The sequence below is a fragment of the Hippoglossus hippoglossus genome, chromosome 9 (assembly GCF_009819705.1).
Source record: "Hippoglossus hippoglossus isolate fHipHip1 chromosome 9, fHipHip1.pri, whole genome shotgun sequence".
In the NCBI taxonomy this organism is placed as follows: Eukaryota; Metazoa; Chordata; class Actinopteri; order Pleuronectiformes; family Pleuronectidae; genus Hippoglossus; species Hippoglossus hippoglossus.
In genome coordinates, this window is record NC_047159.1 from 14,709,378 (window position 1) to 14,729,381 (window position 20,004).

Consider the following 20,004-nt stretch of genomic DNA (forward strand, 5'->3'; position numbering starts at 1 on the left):
TTGTGGCAAATAGACAATAACATTCCTTAGGCTTGATGTAACTTGTCCCCCTCGGGCAAAATAAAATAAACACTTTTTTTTTTTCTTCTTTCAACCACAACTGTCTCCAACGAAAACACTTAAACTCATATTACACAATCTGCCTCTGAAATGATTGACTTTTCCAACCCCCCTGAACAGACCTCAATAAGAGCACCATCTCACACACACACGCGCACACACACAAACACACACACAGAACTCACTGCACATTGTCCTCAATCCATTGGTCACAATGCTCCGACCTGGACACAGATATAAAACCTTTCGTAATTTGTCTTATGTTATTGTGTAATTGTACTTTAGGTATATTTCTTAGAACTCTCTTTGCATGGGTGTCTCATAGCAGCAATCATTTAAGAGGAACAGAGGGGGAGCTGGGCAGTATGTATTCTGTGTAACTGGGTATTTTTGTGTGTGTGTGGTTGAGTTACAGTTAGCTGGAGGGATTGGCCAATACCTCCTTAACAGGAACCAGACTGTGTGGATTTTGCCATACCCACAGAAAGGCCTCCTAGAGAGCATTGTACAGCATATTCACAGAATATTCGATTATTTGTTGATGTTAGTGTTTGACCAAATTTGCTCCACAGTGCATTTGTGTTATGCATGTGTGCACCTCGACGTAGATTTTAATTTATGCTTCTCCTTCGCATCTTGTATTTGTAAAGAGGAACATCTGTGGCTCTGGAGAAGTTTGACTCACTTGAGCAGGGTTCCAGCAAAGCTATAGCTCATATCTCAGTGGGATCATTGACACACGGAGAAACCTACTGCAGATCTAAACTTTTAACTGGACCAGAGTGACTAGACACTTTGCTTACTTTTGTAGCAGAATGTTACCTTATGTAACCCTCCACAATATCAGTTTAAATGACTTTCGCTCTGTGGAATAACTCATTGTTCTTGCACCATCAGTTTTTAAGTTTTGAAATCCTCCACTCTATCCTTTATTCGCTCTCTCTGTCCAATGTCATCAGATCTTTGGTAACTTCTCGTCAGTGCATCTGTCCTACGTGGAGCTGAAGAATATGGGTCAACAGGCAGAGAGGAACCACTACCCCCTCCACTTCCACATGTGCGGGGACGTTGACCAGAGGGGAGGTTACTGGGAGCCCACCTATGTGGACGGACTCTCCATACACCACTCCTTCTCCCGCTGTCTCACCATCCATGCCACCAATGGGTTGCTGGTAAGTCAAGTGTGTGCGGCTGTGATGAGTTAAGTGTATAATGTATGAGATACTGTAGAAACAACAGATGTAGACCCACAGCTCTTACTAATGAGTACCATGTGATGCTGACTGTTGAGTTCTCATCAATTACAGCTTCCATTACTGGATCACTGTAATCACTTGTTTCCTCCATTTTCTTCTCTTTAAGCTCTCTCTTCAAACCCTCCTGTCCCATCTTTTTCTCCATCATAGAACCTGTCGTTTCTTCTCTTTATATCGATGTTGATGTTTTTTGTTCTTGTTTCATGAGTAAAATCCAATGTATTACATTATTGTGTTTTTTAGTGTGTTTATGTGTGTAATGTATGGGGTAATACTGTGAGGGAAAAAAATCTAAACTTTCAAACAACATTCAATTATACTTTTACAAGAAAATAAATTCTGAATTTCTCGTAGATAAATGTGTTTCAGTTTTGAAGAATCTGAACAGAATCTGTGCTCTTCATTTCACAGCCAATAAGATTTTAGTACGGGCTAATATAAGGATTGGGATTAATAAGGGCTTGTTGCAAAAGAATGACCCAAACTGTAAAATTAATGGAGTTCTGTAAAATGAGTTAGAGGCCATTATTTTTCAATTTTCACCACAGGTTTATTGAGGACTTTTGGATGGCATTGTTTGACTCCGTTTTTTCCTGTTTCCTCTTTGGCACAATGTCCATGTGGATATTCTTTTGTTGTGTGTCCTCTTCAGCACCTCTCTTGATACCATCATTCTCTACATAGCTTCAGATGGATTTAATAAAAAATAGGTCTCAGTAGGAAATTCTTTCAGGAATTTTAAGTATTTAAGGAGGTTGGCATCTAGCTACCGGAATGTACTTTATTTTCCTGTGGGTTGTTTGGGAATCCAGGATGGACTAATAAATGTTGTCCTTGCCCTCTTGTTTACCAGGATTTTCTGCATATTTCCTTAAGGTGCAAACTGGCCACTACTTGGAAAAGGAAAGAGAGCTATGAATTGGATTTAAAACCTACTTATTTTCTCTCCTGCTGGGAACTCTGCCCTGAAAATCCTCCTGTGCACTAAATGATTTCTCTTGTTTCCTTCCTTCTTTGACCCAGGTGAAGGACACTGTAGGTTATGACACGTTGGGTCACTGTTTTTTCCTCGAAGATGGGATCGAGCAGCGCAACACTTTCTTCCACAACCTTGGCCTGCTGACTCGACCTGGGACTCAGCTGCCCACTGACCGCAATGACACCCTGTGCACCAGCATCAAGGACAAAGTCTACAAGGGCTACACTCCCTCACCCAGCACCGAGTGCAAGTAAGATATCAGTATAATGACATACTATATCTCTAGGAGTACAGCTCAGAGAGAGTTTCTGCACCATTATCAAGGCTGTTGCAGTCTAATGCTTTGCTCGGCAAGCACTGCAAGTCAAGAACCAAGGATAAGAACGCATGACTCCTCAATTTATAAACACTAGTGCAGTGCCCATTCTAAACCTGCCTCTTTGGAATGGTCTTTTTTCTTGGTCTGTGTTAATGCTCCAGAGCCGCTTCAAACTTATTCCTTATCATTGGTGAGTCCTCCAATTCTACAACATACTCTCACTTTTATTATTTGCATGCTAAACGTTGTGAACAGAGCTTTTTATCAGCCATAATTCAAAAACCCTGTGGCTCTGTTGAGCACAAGTCTGAGGATAATTGTAATGAAAGATAATAATTAGATACATTTTAAGAGATGTGACCTAGTCAACATCTTGATATTTAAGTAAGGAAATATAGAAAACATTGAGCAACTGTCTTGTCTTTAAAAACTAAACAACAGGAGCAAAATAACACAAACGCTTCGTGCCACTTGTGAATGTATCCGTGTCAGAGTACATTTTTGACTGTGGTGTCAGTGTGGGGAAACCTGGTGAGATGGAGCAGACATACTTTGAGGGAAGGCAGCAGGTCGGTGTCCTTGAAAGAGATACTGTCATTAGCGACAATGTGTGAGAGAGACATTGGCAGGATGTTTTTTTATCCGTGCAATAACAACTTTCCCTCTCAACGGGATGTTTTTATGTCGCTGGAAGAACAAGAAAGGTTCCTCTGTGAGGGAAACGGCAAAGTCTGTTTCCAGAGGTTTAAGTGTGAGTCTTGGCAGGACTCACCCCATCCAGGGTCTAGGTTGGAGAGGTGGATTGTTAAGGGAACTTGTTTAAGATCGCTATGATCCAGACATGTCATGGTACTGCTCTTTTCATCTCCCTTCTGCTTCTGTTTTCGTGTCCTCATCTGTGTGTGGTGGGGGTGTTTTCCAGGGCAGTCTCCACATTCTGGATCACCAACCCAAACAACAACCTCATCAGCAATGCAGCTGCTGGCTCTCAGGTAATAACATCAGGGTTATGTAGGGACACTGCTTCAAAGCGAGTTTTTAGAAATTATTAAGAAAAATATGAATGACCAACACAGAGTCAATTTGTGAATTACAGCAGGACCTGTTGTGAAGCTGCTGTGGCTTTGCTGTTCCTGAACTTCACATAATAATAATTAAAGATTTATATTTCATAAAGAAGTGATCCATCAATAAAACAGGAATTAACATGCTTTAGTGTTTGATAGAAGGGTGCAATAAACTACTGAGACTCCTAATATATGAAGGTAGAAGATGCAGATCCCTCATCTCATCTCTTTTTCATTTGAGCACAAGCTATGTGGAAGTTCCCATGGGAGGGGTATGCAGTACACTGCTTTCTGGTGGGGGGTATTCATGTGATATTTAGGTTGACTGTCAATGTCTGATGAACCATAAACTTGAATGAGCTATTGGGCTCGTACGAACTCCACCTGGTTTATTGTTGCTGTGGGACCTGACGAATATGAGAACAAAATGACATCCAGCCCTGTTCTACTTATTACGCCATAGCCCGGTATTGTTTTCACCCATGCGTGTGTGTCTCTCTGTGTTTGTGTGTACACACAAAAATAACTCTACAACACACGTGCAGATTTTAATTAAACTTGGTGGGGATATTTGGAGGGTATCTTCAGAATATTAGCCTTTAGAGCTGATCGGTCAGGGGTCAAAGTTCAATAGTATTATGTCCTGAAAAACATATTTTTCTAAGATATCTTTGCAAATAACAGGACTATAGAGACAATCTGGAACTAACATTGATCAGACAATTATTTCTGGTCATATTATAAGTTATGTCATGAAGAAGTCAGAAAACAACATTATGCATACTTTATGCTTAATGCGTTTCACTGTTTTTGTATTTCACTCACATCCTCCTATTGCTGAAGTGCGTCTAAGCCCAGATAATGAAATTCCTGCTGTCATCCCACAAATGTGATTTGTCCTGTTTATCACCTCATTCCTCTTCTCTTCCTTCCCGTTTCAGGACGCTGGCATATGGTTTGTGTTCCACAGCTCTTCCACTGGAGACTCTCATGGGCTGGTACCAGAGACCAAGGCGGAGCTCACGCCCCTTGGGATTTTTTACAACAACCGTGTTCACTCCAACTTCAAGGTATCATCTTTCTTGCATATTTTCAAGCCATATTTTTTTATTCATCAGTTTACGTTCAAATCAGTCTTTTTATATACAGTGTTTATAACTGGTGAAAGAAGGGTTGCACATAATTCTCTGCTTAATTACTCAGTTCATGCCAAAAATTACACACACACACAAGCACACACAAGCACATGCTCTATAATAGTGCTCTGTTGTGTAATGAGTGAAGTCAGGCAGGTGAACTGTAAGTTCTTTGTCCAGGCAGTGACCACAGCAGCCTCTCTTATAGTTGAAGGGGCCCTGAGGTTTAAGACTATACCTGACTTATACCACAAGACCAACTCCGAGCACGGGTTTCCATATACATAGCACACACACACATTACATTTGTTATTCCATTTATTTTACACTTATTTTTTTAAACACACAAAACTTATGTAAACATACATGTAAGTTTATGTATATACATTATTCCCAGGAATTCAGCCTTTACTACTTTCTACACTGACCTGTACAGCATTTTAATTAAATACATTTATTGCCGCCCCAGGTCCCACTCTGTCAAATATACTCTACAATCTATTTCATAGTATGTAAATCCAGCAGAAACAGGTGGTCAATCTTAGATGTGCAACCATTGTAGAAAATGTGTTTACTGTCATCACACTTTCTCCTTGTAGGCTGGTCTGTTCATTGATAAAGGAGTGAAGACCTCCAATGCTAGTGCTGCTGACCCCCGGGAATACCTGTGCCTGGATAACAGTGCCAGGTATGTGTGTAACAGCATTTTACAGGGAAGTGTACAATATGTCATTTACAGAAGTAGTATATATACTGCATATGTTTTTGCACAAAGCCTATAACTGTGCACCATTAAAGGGTCTCTGCTGGGTGATGATATGCATCATGGTTTTACAGTTCCTCTATGTAAATGTTAAGGTTTTTGTGGTTAACTAATGTATTTGTTTAAAGCCACAGTTTATGATTGTTTATAAATGAAGTAATTTATAGCTTCTTTCTGTATATCTAGTAGATTATGGTCATTGACTGGGATAGATACAGTAGATGGCCTTTTACTCTGTTTCTGCATTTTGGTAGAAGCTCGACCAAAATGTGTTGACAGAGAAAATAAGGCTTCACAGATAGAGTTTCCACTCTGCAGACCTCAACTAGACGGAAAAAATCTTACGTGTCCACAGAGACTGCTGGCCACGCTCTGCGTGTGTGTGTGTGTGTGTGTGTGTGTGTGTGTGTGTGTGTGTGTGTGTGTGTGTGTGTGTGTGTGTGTGTGTGTGTGTGTGTGTGTGTGTGTGTGTGTGTGTGTGTGTGTGTGTGTGGGCAGAGGTGTGAGGAGGAGGATTTTAAATGTTAAAATGTGTATTTAGGATTAATCTTGCGTAAGTGAGAGACAGAGAGTAACCTTTGTGTTTGGTCATTGTAAGAACTTCTAGGATGAGGGTATTAGATGTTATTATTTTCCAGAGAATACTTCCTTCTGATTTAAAATTATATCAGGTTATAATTTGAATCACATATAGTAAGAGAATATATCACATTAGATTCATTTATTTTAGTATAAATGCCTCTGAAAGGTTAAAGCACTGGTATGCTTGTCTTTTTCCTCCTCTTCTTCATTATGTGCTGTACTTTCAGCCATTTCTGCATTTCCAAGCAAAGCAGCATGAGCTCTCATGTTTTTCAGACGATCCGCTGGTGCAGGCTGATGACGAACAATCCTGCACCAGCTTTCCCACAGGTTTAGAGTTTACTTGTGTGTGTGTGCATAGGTGTGTGGTGCACATGCAGAGACTCATGCAGTTTAGAGGAGGAGAGTGAAATCCCAGGTGACTTTCTGTACCTATAATTTACACTCAGATGTCAAAACGCCTCACATGCAGTTTATTGCTAGATGCTACAATTTACCAATGGTCACTAAACTCAACTTTAGTCCATGACAAAAAAACAACGACCAGATCTCCCTAATATTTGTGCCTGTTCATGGTGTCCAGAGCATAAATACTGATGTCTAAGCTGAGCAATATTTTCAAAATAGTGCCAGCATTAGGCTGGAAGAAGAGGATGAGCACTATTTTGGTTATTCTCAATAATTCTTTGTACACAAGATGTTTCCTTCTCTAATGGGAATTTGACCATAAAACCTTTCTAAGCACTTTCATGCTCCCAAAGGGGAAACACTCTTTTGTATTTAATGATGCAGTAAACTCCTCTACAGTGTAGTTCACATTTTGGGAGGCAATGAAGCCTGCAGTCTCTACATTACAACTCCGAGATTTTATACTAATAGTGTAGTTATATATTATGTCTGTGCAGATTTATAGTATGATGATGTTATGATTATCAGCTCCATTACTCACGATTTGTGTGTTGTGCATTGACCTACATGAGGATCACACAACCAAATGAGCAAATGAGTGTAGTCATGGGAACGTCATAAGGGTAATGGATATAAAACCCTGTGTGTCTACCTGTGTGTATTACTTTCAGATTCAGACCACACCAGAATGCTGATCCGAGCCGTCCTCGCGTGGCGGCCGTCATCGACACTCTGATCTCCTTCAAGAACAACGACTTGGGAGCGTGGATACGTGGGGGTGACATCGTCATCCAGAACTCTGGGTGAGACGAGTCAGAGGCTGTGATGTGACTAATGGGTTGCCTTTAAGAAAACTGAGGATGTTTCTGTTGATAAACAGAGGATGGTGTCTAAAGCATATAGACAAAAAAAAAACTTGGATACTTAGAATTTGCATTAGTAGCTTAATGGTTGATTTATTCCAACCACAACTCCCCTGTGAAGACACTTTTCCTTACTTTTACCTTTTCGTCCCATATTTATGTTCAACTGTACTATTGATTTAAATGTGTTCTTCAAAGTGGTAAAAAGAACTGACATTTTTTATGTAGAAGCAGATTGGTTATCAGATGGTTTTCTTCTATTTGAAAGGTTCTTCGATTACTTATTGTCTTATTTATATTCATGTTCTGAATGTTGGATCAATATCAAACTATTCTTAACACAACTTTCATTTTTTCTGCTTCCAGTTTTGCAGACAATGGAGTGGGGTTATCCTTTGCCAGGTCTGTACTTAACTGAATCACTCTTGTCATGGTTTTATTCAGTTGTATCTGCTTTTCTCCGTACTGTGAGAGAAACTTGGCGAAAAACAAAACATTTGTGATTGATAGATACTGAGCGAAGAGCAGATGCTTTAAATTTCTTTCTTGCGTAACACAGAGACATGTATTTTTTTGTTCTACTTTTATTCCTGAAAAGCTGACAGCATTACAGGCAAATTTATTTATGTTTTAATTACCATATACATTTATCTCCTTTCCAGTGATGGCAGCTACCCTAAGGACGAAGGCTCCAGCCAAGAGGTGGTGCAGTCCCTGTTTGTGGGTGAAAGCCAAAACAGAGGGACCAATGGAGGACAAAATAAATACTGGGGACCTGGAGGGGCTGATGCAAAGATGAGGACGCTGCCTAGAAACAGGTGAGGGGGGGGCCAAACGGGAATGGATACGTTAATGAAGGAAGGAAAGATATACTGTGGGTGAGGAATTGAGGGGAAAGTCCAAAACAAACTGGGCTTCCGCGGAAATTGCAGGGGACGGTGTCGGAGTAGTTACCTAAGAAAAATATGCCGAGAAAAACAAACAAGGAGGAGAGAGCCAGCGGGGCAATCGGATAGTTGGACAGATGGAGGGATGAGGCTGCTGCTGCTTTTCGCTGGAGGGGGACTCGTGAAAGGAAGTTCTGTTTAGACTAACTTCCCTCCAGCGATATTTTAGGCAGTTTATGAAAAACTGTGGTGGCAACACTTAGGAGATTCTGTAGATAGGGATTACTCACTGTGGCACTTGATTCCTTTACGGCAAGGGGAGTCTTTTCATGCTTTTCTTACACACAGCTCCACAGATGTCACAATTTAATTCCTGTTTTTTGTATCATTTTGAATTGTTGATCATGTTTGGGAAGGTACATGAGGATCTCACTCAGTACTCTTCCACTAGCAAGTAATCCAGACAAATGTTTTATAAGATGAACAGTGTCAGTCTCACCTTACACTGACAACTGGATTTCTCTGAAGAGGAAGTTTAATTAGTCTCTCTGCTGTCATGCCATGTCATGCCATGTCAGCCCCAGTAGACAGTCTTGAAGAGAGCAGAGTTTTGAACTTCATGTTCCCTTCGGGTCTCTGTTTTTATTTCTGTCTTTGTTTCTTATTACAGAGGTCGTTATATAAAAAGAGAGAAACATATACTAGAGTTTGCCAAATAGCTGCTGCTTTTAGTTTCTAGAACTACTGCTTATGTCCGTATGTGACCACTGTCACGACCAAGTACGACTTTACAACCAGTTTACAGGCTTCCTCACCGCACTGTGACATCTGGCTCAGCCGGGGTTGGTCTATCGTCATCGTAGTCACTGCCAGAGCTGCTGACATACTTTATTTTTCTTTGCCAGAAACAAGATAGTTCAGGTGAAATATGACAGTTTAATCCTTTTAAGGAGTTTCATTAAAAAAAAATCTTAAGACTGCTAAGTCTTATAAATTAGTTTTATTAGCGTGACATTAAATCTCTTTATAGCAACCCCATTATTGAAACACATAAAATTCAACAGTGTAACCCTAGATCTTCATTTGTGGTTTAACAGGAAGTTAAAAATACTCATGATAACATCAACAGGAAAAACAAAGTCACGCAGGAAACAGTTAAAAAATAAATGATAATTACATCTGCACCCCCCGCTGAAGAGTGCATATGTAATTATCATTTCAGAGCATCGTGTTTATTGATTTACTTAACTTCCATTTAAAAAATGATGTTTGTGCAACACACTGTTTACTTTGGTAAAAGGTATAATTTCTAACTTGTATTATCTTGTTACTGTATTCTTTATTGTACCGGTGCAGCTTGGTGATGCAGTGGTTTTTAGTGTGCATGTTCTCCCTGTGCCTGCTGGGGTTTTCTGCTGGTACATCTGGCTTCCTCCCACAGTCCACAGACATGCAGCCGATCTAGGTGTGAATGTGGGTGTGTCCTGGCGTACCCTGCCTCACGCCAAATGTCAAGTGGGATTGGCTCCATACCCCCCACGATACTCAAAGGAAAAGCGATATACAGAATATATGAATGGATTGTGTATACTTCGTGTTTGTTCTTATAATTTTTTCTGTATTTTTTATAATATGTGTTGAAATACTATGTACATACATTGATGGTAATGTCTACATTAATGTTAACGTGGTTGTAATTTGGGGGGAAACCCTTGCAAATGTAAAATTTACTGAACGCCCCCATTAACCAAGAATTATGGAGCTGATGTCCTGATTCCTCTTCAGCTCACGGCTGAATCATGTTGCAGAGTTTTTATTGACTTGTCCCTTTGCAACTATTTCAAAGTTTGGGGCCTTGGCCAAGTCCAAGACTCTGTATTTTCTACCACTTGTACATTGCTTTCAATTGTCTTGCCTCATCGTGGACTGTTCCCTCTCCTTCTTAACCGCAGGACATTTCCGATCCGAGGTTTCCAGATCTACGATGGTCCGGTGCGGCTCACTCAGAGCACGTTCCGTGGCTTCATCCCCACACCAGAGCGTTACACCAGCGCAGTGGGATTCAACCTGAAGAACACGTGGCAGCTCACCCCACGAAACAACTTGTCCAAGCTCAGCTTCCACTCCACTGTGAGTGAACATGCAGGTTTGATAAGATCAGAAGCACCTCATACCGTGTCCAGTGTGTAGCACATATGTATAGTATATGTGTCCTGGGGTTTTATACGTATATACTGTATCATATTTATTGTTCTCATTGTAATCTGCTCATAATATGGATTGCTTATAATAAGTAAGTATAATAAGCACCTCACTTGTTTAACCATATGAATTTTCTTCCTTCTCTCTCTCTCTCTCTCTCTCTCTCTCTCTCTCTCTCTCCATCTGTTGCTTCTTACTTTGGCGTTTTTTTTCTGTTGTTCTCTGCAGTTGCGAACATTCTTTAGATTGACCGATTTTTCTATTTATCTTAGTCTTCACTCAATGTGTCCATCTTCCTGGTACACTGGCTCTGACTGTTTTTCTCTTTGGCAGTTTGCTGGTATTTGTTCTTCACCATTATAACCATCCCCTCATGTTGATTTGTTTAGGTCACAGCCATGTACGTGGTAGTTATTTGAAAAATAATTGCGACAGAAGAAAGAAGAAGATAGTGCCTGTGAAGAAGACCATTGCAAATCACTGATGCCCTCTTGTGGTGATATTAGTCAGTGTGCTGCCTTTACTAAACATAGCCCTAAATATCTTTACAGATCTGTAGCTCATCAAATCTAATCTCTTAAACCTTGATGTCATTGCGATATTCATCCTAACCACACATCAAATACAGATGTATAAGGGGTTTAGTCTTTTTTAATTAGGATCCACTAAAAAAAACTCATCAGGGTGCAATTCCCTGTCCTTTTGCAGTACAAAGTCTTTTGTGTGTGGAAAATTTAAATGAAATACTATAACAGCTTACATTTTGGAATAATGCTAACAGGTATTCACAACACTCTTTGCCACTGATGTCCTCAGGTGGGTCTGCAGACGTTCTTTGGTCGCCCCGGACAGTGGTTTGAAGAAAACGACCTGGACGGGGACAAAAACTCCATCTTTCACGATGTGGACGGGTCAGTCACAGGCTACAGCGACACATATGTTGGCAGAGCTGACAACTACCTAATCCAACATCCTGGCTGTGTGCAAATGTCCCAGTGGAGCGGAGTGATCTGCAGCGGCCGTTACTCTCAGGTAGAACACATCCTACAACTCAATTCTACTCCAATGTAAAATGTATGCTCCTCCCCCTGACCTTTGCACTCTACAACTCCAACGTCTTCTTCAGGTATACATCCAGACACAGGGAGCCCCCAGTCTTAGTTTATCCATCAGCAGAGATGAATATCCTGATGCTCCTCTGGTACTAAGGGGGACTAACAGCCAGGGGGCGCCATCTCAACAGTACCAGCCCATCCTGATGATGAGCAAGAGCTACACTATGCATTGGAGTGGACCTGCGCCTAGGGAGGTCGTCCTCTCTCTCATCAACTTCAATAAGTAAGTAGTAGATAAGTAGCTGTGTGTGTGTGTGTGTAAGTGTGTGTGTGTGAGTGTGAGTGTGAGTGTGTGAGTGAGTAGCAGGAATATATATTCATAAACTATTAAATATTTCATAATTCATGTTAGAATTATTCTGAGCTGAAAAATCTCATTAACAAACCAGATAATTATATTTTTCTCATTCTAAATGGTCTTGGTGGAAACCTTTTAATGTCGCCATCTTTCTCTTTCTGTCACTTAGAGAGGACTGGGTACTGGTGGGACTCTGTTACCCATCACAAACCACGTTTCAGATCATGGCCGACATCAACGATAGGCAAAGCAACACCTTCGATGACCTCACAGACTACGGCACAGTGTCATCCCTTGCAGAGCTGGAGAAGAAACCGATGGAAAGGAAGTACTTCTTTGACCAACCGGCTGGGTAAGACAACTCTAGTGCTGTCACTTTCCTTCTTTTGTTTTTCCTCTGTTAGCAATCAGATTTATCTTAAGTTATGTATTTTTTTAAGCACTTTGTAGCCTTGTTTAGATAAGTGATATATAAATAAAGTTATTATTATTATTAAACTCTTTCTGCTGTTTGTTTAGCTTGTTGTGGCTCTACCTTCGGGCTCGCCATGGTCGTGACGGTCACAGCTACTGTTCAGTGAAAGGCTGTGAACGGGTGAAGGTCATGGCCACCACATCCTCCAAACAGACCTGTAACTGTACAGCTAAAGCCTACCCTAAGTACTCCAGGAGCCCCTCAGCTGTGGTGCCTATGCCGGCTCTAAACACGCAGCCCTGCAAAGGCTGTGGTGCCAAACAGGTTTGTAATAATATTTTGAAGATAACCCCTCTGCTTTAAACACAAACCACCACTGCTGACCAATGTGTTTCTATCTCAGCTTGTGTTTTCCAGCGAGCCGTGGACTTTCTACCTCCAGACACAGATCAAGTCTCTCAGCAGCAAAGAGCAGCAGCAGAGAGGAGATAACAGCTCCTTTATCACTGTGAGCATTCTCACATTATCTATATCTGTGTATTTCCTTATCTATATGACGAGAGCCCCTTCAACTGGTTGTTTCCTGTCCCCTGGCAGGTAAATGAGGAGACCATGTCCTTCTCTCAGCCGGGGTATTTCCTGGTCACAGTGGACGCCTGCTCTGGAAAAGTCACCAAGAAAACCTCATTTTCCAAAATGGATGCTAAGATGGAACAGTACCTTAAAAGTGGAATACCAAAGAGGTGAGCCAGGGAAAACATATAATAATGATAATAACAACAATAATAATAATCTATCTATAGAGCACTTTTCAAAGTACAAAGTGCTGCACCACAAGAAAGCGATGGTTAAAATATAAACGTATAGTACATAAATAATAGTATTAATAATAATAATAATAATAATAATAATAATAAAAACGAATAACCTGGCACCACAAGGAAATTCAGGAATATGCCTTTCGAAAGTCGTCGATAAATAAAAGAAGACATCATGTCATTGATGCCCCTTGTCCGATCATCGCAGGCTGCACAGAGGTAAATAGGGAATTAAAAGATCAGAGATAGAGCTTGGGGCCAGGCCGTGAACAGCCATAAAAGTATTCAATAAAATGTTTATATCAAATGTAAATGTAGGAACAATAAATCAGGTGTGATCTTATCTCTTAGTTCTAGTTAAAAGCTGAATTTTCCACAGACAAATAGATACAGAGAAATGGCCGCCTGTTCCCATCGCATATGTGCTTAGAAACTTGTTTTTAATCTGCATGTCGTTTGATTTATTTTCCACACCAGGTCGATAGTGCTCCTGGCAACACGTGGTAATCCAAAAGACCTGGTTAGCGTTGCTCCATACCTGGTTTCCTTTGGTTTGGCCAAAGCTGCTAGTCTGCACAGTAAAGGTGAGTGACGTACTGCGTTGTTTCCCTTTCTTTGTCTCTCCTGACACTGTATTTAGAGGAAAAGTCTCTTTCTCTAACACTCACACTCTTAATGCTGCCTCTCACCACAGAGAGTCTGGCACTGTGGGGGTTCCAGGGTGGTGCTTCGCCCCCTCCATGGGTCTCCCTACGAACCGGGGAGGGGGACGACTTCCTGGGGCTGCAGGAGCGTTACTTACCGCTGGGTTTGGAGGATTACGGCTGCACGCCGCCCACAGCTCAATCCCGCAAAGACTTGGAGCTACTCAAGAAAGCCACGGGACAACAATGACCAATGTGAACTATACAACATACCTACCCGATACACTCTTGCACACAGACACACAAACACACACAACCAGCTGATGAATGTGAACTGCTGAACCTTTAATTTATTAACAATAGCAAAGATGTTTACCGACTTCAAGGGAGAGAAGGTTATTTTATTATGAACAGGGGGAGTGTTTTTGTAATTTTGTTTGTGTGTGTATGTGTGTGTGTAAGTGTGCCTTTGGGGCCGCTGAGTCAATGCACTTTCCTTTTTAAAGACACAACTTGCCTTATCAGCCAAAGTGATCTAATGGAGCTCAGCAGTGCTGAAACTCAGCTGATTATCTCGGACGACAGAAAAAAAAACCCAAATCCCTTAACTTCTAACATCTCCCTACCAACTTTATTGTTTACCACGAAGTAAATTAAAACAAAATGAATCGTATTGAGTCTGAAAAATGCATTAGATACACACAGGCCAGTAGGAAATTCTGAAAATAAACCGTCCCTGAAAGGAGTGTGTTCGATTGGACCTGAGAAGATGGATTAGATGTGCTGAGGTCAAAAGGAAATTATAAAAATAATTGAACAGCAACATAAAGCCAAACATTAACATATAGTGTCATAAAACAGCCATTGGTTTAGGTGTATTTGGGAATATTTGATGCAACACACATTTTTAAAAAGGAATCATAAATTAAAGCCATATTAATACTGTATTCAAATAGTCTTCAGTAGTTTTCAGTGAAATTAATTTGGCCATCTTGCCTTCCTAGCATATGACAACAGTGTAGGTCATTAATCTCTTTCCACCAATCCTCACACATATCGTTCAGCTTCTGAGTTGATGTAACAACTGAATCTTTTAACTGGAAAACCTCCTCTGATCATCGGGCAGCTCGACAACTGAACACTTTAAGCACCTTTTCATGGATTCTTACTGGACTTCTTTTGTTTTAAATCTCAGATCTTTTTATGTATCTCTTCGCAGTCGGTCCGAAGCGCTGAGCACACGCGCAGCACAAACAGACATATTCTCTTGTTACTTTTCTTTCTTTTTTTGTTTTCTTAAACAGAATTGAATGTTTTTCAACTGCCTCATGTGCATTATCGCCAAAACTGTGTTTGATACATTACAGGGGGCTTTTTTTAAAGAGATAGCACCCTGAATGTGCAGTAGTGAGCAGCAAAATACATACACATCATATTCTGTCTGTAAAGTTTAAGGCTTTCTGTTGAGATTTACAGTTAATATAATCTTTTATAGGGTGTTTGGATGTGAGCAGGGCTCCCCCACTGAGCAGTGATAAGTACCAATCTGTGACTGTGTGCGTGTGCGTGTGCGTGTGTGTGTGTGTGTGTGTGACTATGTGTACGTGACTTACCATGTGCGAGAGAACAATTACCTTGTTGCCTTTTAACCACTCTACTGTCAAAAAGAGCGAGAGAATGAGAGAAAGATTTTTCCATCCTTTGTTTTCGTTCAATTGATGCTTTAAGGATGCACAACCAGAGCGTTATTAATGGGGGGGGGGCAAGTTAGAAGTGAGCTTTGTAAATACGGTGTTTAATGTCTTGTTAATGTTTAACTGTAAAAACTGTACATGTAATGGAAAACTGTTTGTCAATAATGTATAATGTGTTTACTTGTGTTTTTGTATTTTGTCGATTGATAAGTCATCTGGAGGGATTTTAGTGAAGTCATTCAACATGGAAACTCAGCCTTTGTTATAAAGTTGCCAATTAAATAAACATTTATGCTTTTCTGATAAAATAACATGGTGTGACTTGAAGGTAACAGCCTCTCGTAGGGTACACATCCACATGCATCAATTCATTGTTTTCCTTCAGATATACAAAGCCTCACCACTTGGGGGCAGCGTAGTATTCTTAACCAGCCCTTAGCCATCATTCTGAAATTTATCTTGGTACAAATCTTTTTCTTCTAATTAAAATTGTAATCACCAATAAGACAAGGTTTTAGTATACGAACAAAACCGCCCCCTCAAACTGTAGCAATAAACATCTGTGTTGATTTCAAATAGGGGAGGGGCCAGAGGGTTATCGTCGAGTCATAATGAGCCTCTCGAGATCCCAGTTTACATCCATCAAACATGTTAAACTGTTAGATGTTGAAAATAAAATAGCAAGATGGAGTGTAGAAAGAAAAGGATGAAACTCTTTTAACCCCTGTTAAGTTTTTAGTTTTTTAGTTTTTCCTTCTCTTGCTGAGGGTTCAGAACAGAAGATGTCAAAGCCCTATGAGACAAATTGTGATTTGTGAATATGGGCTATACAAATACAGTTTGATTTAGTTTTGATTAATTATCCAATAGATACAACCTGATCCAAGATTCTAGATTATTGATTGTCATTTTTGCAGAAAACAAAAGACAATGAAACATCGATGTCACTCCTTGAGATAAAACTGTAAGAAAAATAAAGAGAACTCGACAAATATGCAAATGAAAATATATAGGATAAAGGATAGAATTATAAAGGAATGAAAAGAAATGCACGCATACATAAAGATAAGGTATTATTCACTGTGACATTCAGTGTGCAGAGTCAGCAGCAAACAGATGCATACAGATAAAAGTTGAGATATATTCAAGGACTTGCCTCATTAAATCAGACAAATATCTACTGTCATGCCCCTGCTCTCCATCACCAAGTGAGACTGATCATCCCTGTGTGTGTCCATGTGTGTGCGATGCCCCATGACAAGGAAAGGATATAAAAAAATGTCACCGCCTAAAGAAATATGGTGCAATCCTAACACACCAGAGCGCGGCGTCTGGCTCAGAGAGTGAATTAATTGTCCATAAAATGGTCTCTGACCATGAAGCCCGGGCGCTCTCTTCACGTCGTCCTGGAAATGAGCGAGGACAGATTGGTACGACACACTTGCAGGCGAGAATGATGCACATGAGGACGGCGGCCCCCCTCAGGCATCTTCCATAAAGAAAGAAAAATGTTAGAAATGAATAAATAAGGCACAGTGGTGAGATAACACTGCATCTTTTGTTTGTTTCTCACTGGTGGTCTCTGCGGGTTTGAGGTTGGACGGGACACATGAAACATTTCACATTTACGGGCAGTGAGAACATTTCTATCAGATTTGCCATTAAGCTGTCGATGGGGTGGTATTTGTGGGTTTTTTTGTGTGTGATATTTTCTGTAATCCTTTGATGATTGTGTTTCTATGGTGCATGGATGGATTCAGCGTTTCTTACAGCTGAGTTTCAATTATGTAATACTCAGGCTTTTGAACTGTGCAAATACAATTAGAGAAATGCCAAAGCTAAAAATATGACACAGTGGAGACTCGGGTTTGTGTGTGTGTGTGTGTGTGTGGAAGTGTGTGGAAGCGTGTGTGTGTGTGTGCGTTTGCATGCTGGTGTGTGGGCAGTAGCCTTTAGCGTTGTACTGTATATTGTTTTCATGATGAAGGTAAAGCTATGGCAACATGAGTCCACATTGTGACACATCACGGTATCTTCTTACCTTCTTCTAAAGGTTAAATGAGAAAGAGGAGAGAAAAAAGAAAAAGGTGAACAGGAGAAAGAAAATCTGTGCAGACAGAAAAAAGGGTTTAAACATCATTTTAACACAGAAATCAATCAATGGCAAAATGACCTGGACCGAAAAACTCAGCTGTGCCTTTGAAAACAAATGTGTGAGAGTATATGAGACAAACATATAAAGTTTGTTCTTTAGCATTTCATACTATAAATATGTGACTTAAAAGAATACATTTCCCCATTCTGAACTCATACCTATTTTTGTACCACCTTGGACCCCCAGTCTTTATGGGATTAACTATTTTTACTTTGCATATGTCTAACCCACTTCGTAAACCCAAACATTTTCGCTCATTTCCCATGAGCGACCCTACTTGGACCCACATAGGGAGCCCACCTGGGTTCACCAATGTGGGTCCCATTTTGGGCCCATACCCACTTTGTACCCATGTGGGGCCCACATGTAATTGTTGGCTGGGTTTTGATTATTTGATTATTTTTATTTCACCACATTGGACTGAAACAGACATTCACGGGTGTCGTGGGTTCTGATCTCTGTCATGTCCTCTTTTGCAATTTGTCCACAAGGTAAAAGTACATTTGTTATGTTGCTGTAATGCTTTATGTCGAGATTAATTACAGAGCTTTTATTTTCCAAAGTTGTAAACTTGGGTCTGAGGATCGAGTCGATTGCTTAACAGACCTCTGAAATAATACCATAGTAAATCATTCAGACATAAATATAAGCCCCACACATGAACAGTAATAAAGCAAACTGGCTCTAAAATCGTTGCAGACCAGGATCCAGTTGATCATGGACACACAATGCCTTCATTGCTGATAAACCAGGGGGGATGAACACAAAGTTTTTTACTTTTTACTTCACTCTTCACCATCGACTGTGAATAATATGCTCTGCACACAACGTCCGGCACACAAGCGATACAAAGTGACCGTATATTGTAGAACTGTTTGAGGAGGACTCACTAATGACAAGGAATAATTCTGAAGTAGCTCCGGATCATTAACACAGGACAGGAGAACAGAACCAGGCAGATTTAGAACGGACACTGACCCAGTTAACACTAATTCCAATGAGACAGATTCTCATCTTGTTTTGTTTCGTATCTTCAGAGCAACATACACCTGTAGCAACGTGACCGCTGACATGAGAAGAATGGCTTCTTGCCGTCTTTTGATGAATGGATTAGTGGTGTGAGTATGTTTGCGATGAAATGAACTGTGTGTGCAGGGCAGGGAATTCTCATTAGCTGAGTGCCCCCCCCCCAGCAGTTTTATAGCCCAACACTTTACTATATTCAAGCTAAGTTAATCTGGATTCCCCAACTTGCTGCGTCGCATAATTTTTTAATCTCGCCATTCAATCGGTTGAGCGGCTCCAGCTGATTCCCTGCTGATGCTCAGTGATGGTGGTCCTGAATAATTAACCAATTCTGACAGCCGTGTAGGGGTCCGTTTCCATGGCAACCCCCTCTCCCTGTGTCCTCGCTGCCCTGAGGAGCAATATAAATCTCCTGTCTACTTAATGTCACGGTAACAGCCAGCGAAGACACACAGGTAGAGGTCGGCGATGGGAGCTTTTGATTGCGCGTCCAGCCCCGGTTTCCTCTCTGCTCGGCGGCATCTCGCAGGAAAGGTGTGTCGGGCGACCTGTGGCCACATGAGGATGAAGGTTCATTCAACGCCTTGCAACTATTAAGTGGGAGCGGACGAGCTATGTGAGCTACTATGTGGCATAAACATACAGTACACAGCTGCTGGAGGAAGACAAACACACTTTGGAACGTTTCACTGTGTGTAGCAATGCAGGCCGTATGGAGAGTGGCCACCGCAGCATGAATAGCTACTGATGAGTCAGTGCGGAGGTGGGTGGGATCGCTTTAGGGTCACAGGGGGGATATATCAATGCTGTCCATGCCTTTGCTGACGGTATGTCCACACATCTGCGATTCTGAGTGGCGATACACACACACACACACACACGCAAACACACAGCCTCCCCTGATCTCCTCTTTTACACTCAACAGTACTCAGACATAGTCAATTACCCTTTAGCATCAAATGGTTCATCAGTTCCCGAGCCCATTAGACCAGTGAGTTAACCTTCTCTACCTGCAGATGAAGACTTATGGGTGCGACAGTTAGAAGCCTTGTCCCAGTCTGAGTTATTTCGAGACAACATGCCGTGTACTTTCCACGCAGCGTGACGCCGGCTTATCGGGGCCCAGAAATGCAATAAAGAAAGGATTATGATGCAGTTTTTTTTCTTTTTATTGTCAAAAGTGCTTATTGTGTATTTTATTCTTTCTCTCAATTTAATATGTGGCTACGTGTTGTGTTCGGGGACTCGGAGCGGCTGCGGGATGTTTGAATGTTCAAACTCAGCGTGACGTGTTTTCAAAGCCAAACTTCCATGGAG

At 41.0% G+C, this 20,004-nt stretch overlaps 1 protein-coding gene across 1 annotated transcript in view; it reads left to right on the forward strand.

Moving 5' to 3' along the window:
- Positions 1–15,814, forward strand: part of cemip2 (cell migration inducing hyaluronidase 2) — a 29,404-nt gene extending 13,590 nt beyond the window's left edge. The window contains exons 8-24 of the mRNA XM_034595926.1: positions 1,020–1,232; positions 2,340–2,545; positions 3,537–3,606; positions 4,623–4,751; positions 5,417–5,505; positions 7,242–7,373; positions 7,800–7,835; positions 8,096–8,251; positions 10,273–10,450; positions 11,339–11,554; positions 11,649–11,860; positions 12,105–12,287; positions 12,455–12,674; positions 12,754–12,858; positions 12,948–13,093; positions 13,646–13,752; positions 13,863–15,814. Coding sequence (XP_034451817.1) covers positions 1,020–1,232; positions 2,340–2,545; positions 3,537–3,606; positions 4,623–4,751; positions 5,417–5,505; positions 7,242–7,373; positions 7,800–7,835; positions 8,096–8,251; positions 10,273–10,450; positions 11,339–11,554; positions 11,649–11,860; positions 12,105–12,287; positions 12,455–12,674; positions 12,754–12,858; positions 12,948–13,093; positions 13,646–13,752; positions 13,863–14,062 — 2,598 coding nt within the window. The 3' untranslated portion in view covers positions 14,063–15,814. The remainder of the gene's footprint in view (positions 1–1,019; positions 1,233–2,339; positions 2,546–3,536; positions 3,607–4,622; positions 4,752–5,416; positions 5,506–7,241; positions 7,374–7,799; positions 7,836–8,095; positions 8,252–10,272; positions 10,451–11,338; positions 11,555–11,648; positions 11,861–12,104; positions 12,288–12,454; positions 12,675–12,753; positions 12,859–12,947; positions 13,094–13,645; positions 13,753–13,862) is intronic.
- Positions 15,815–20,004: the final 4,190 nt, after the last annotated feature.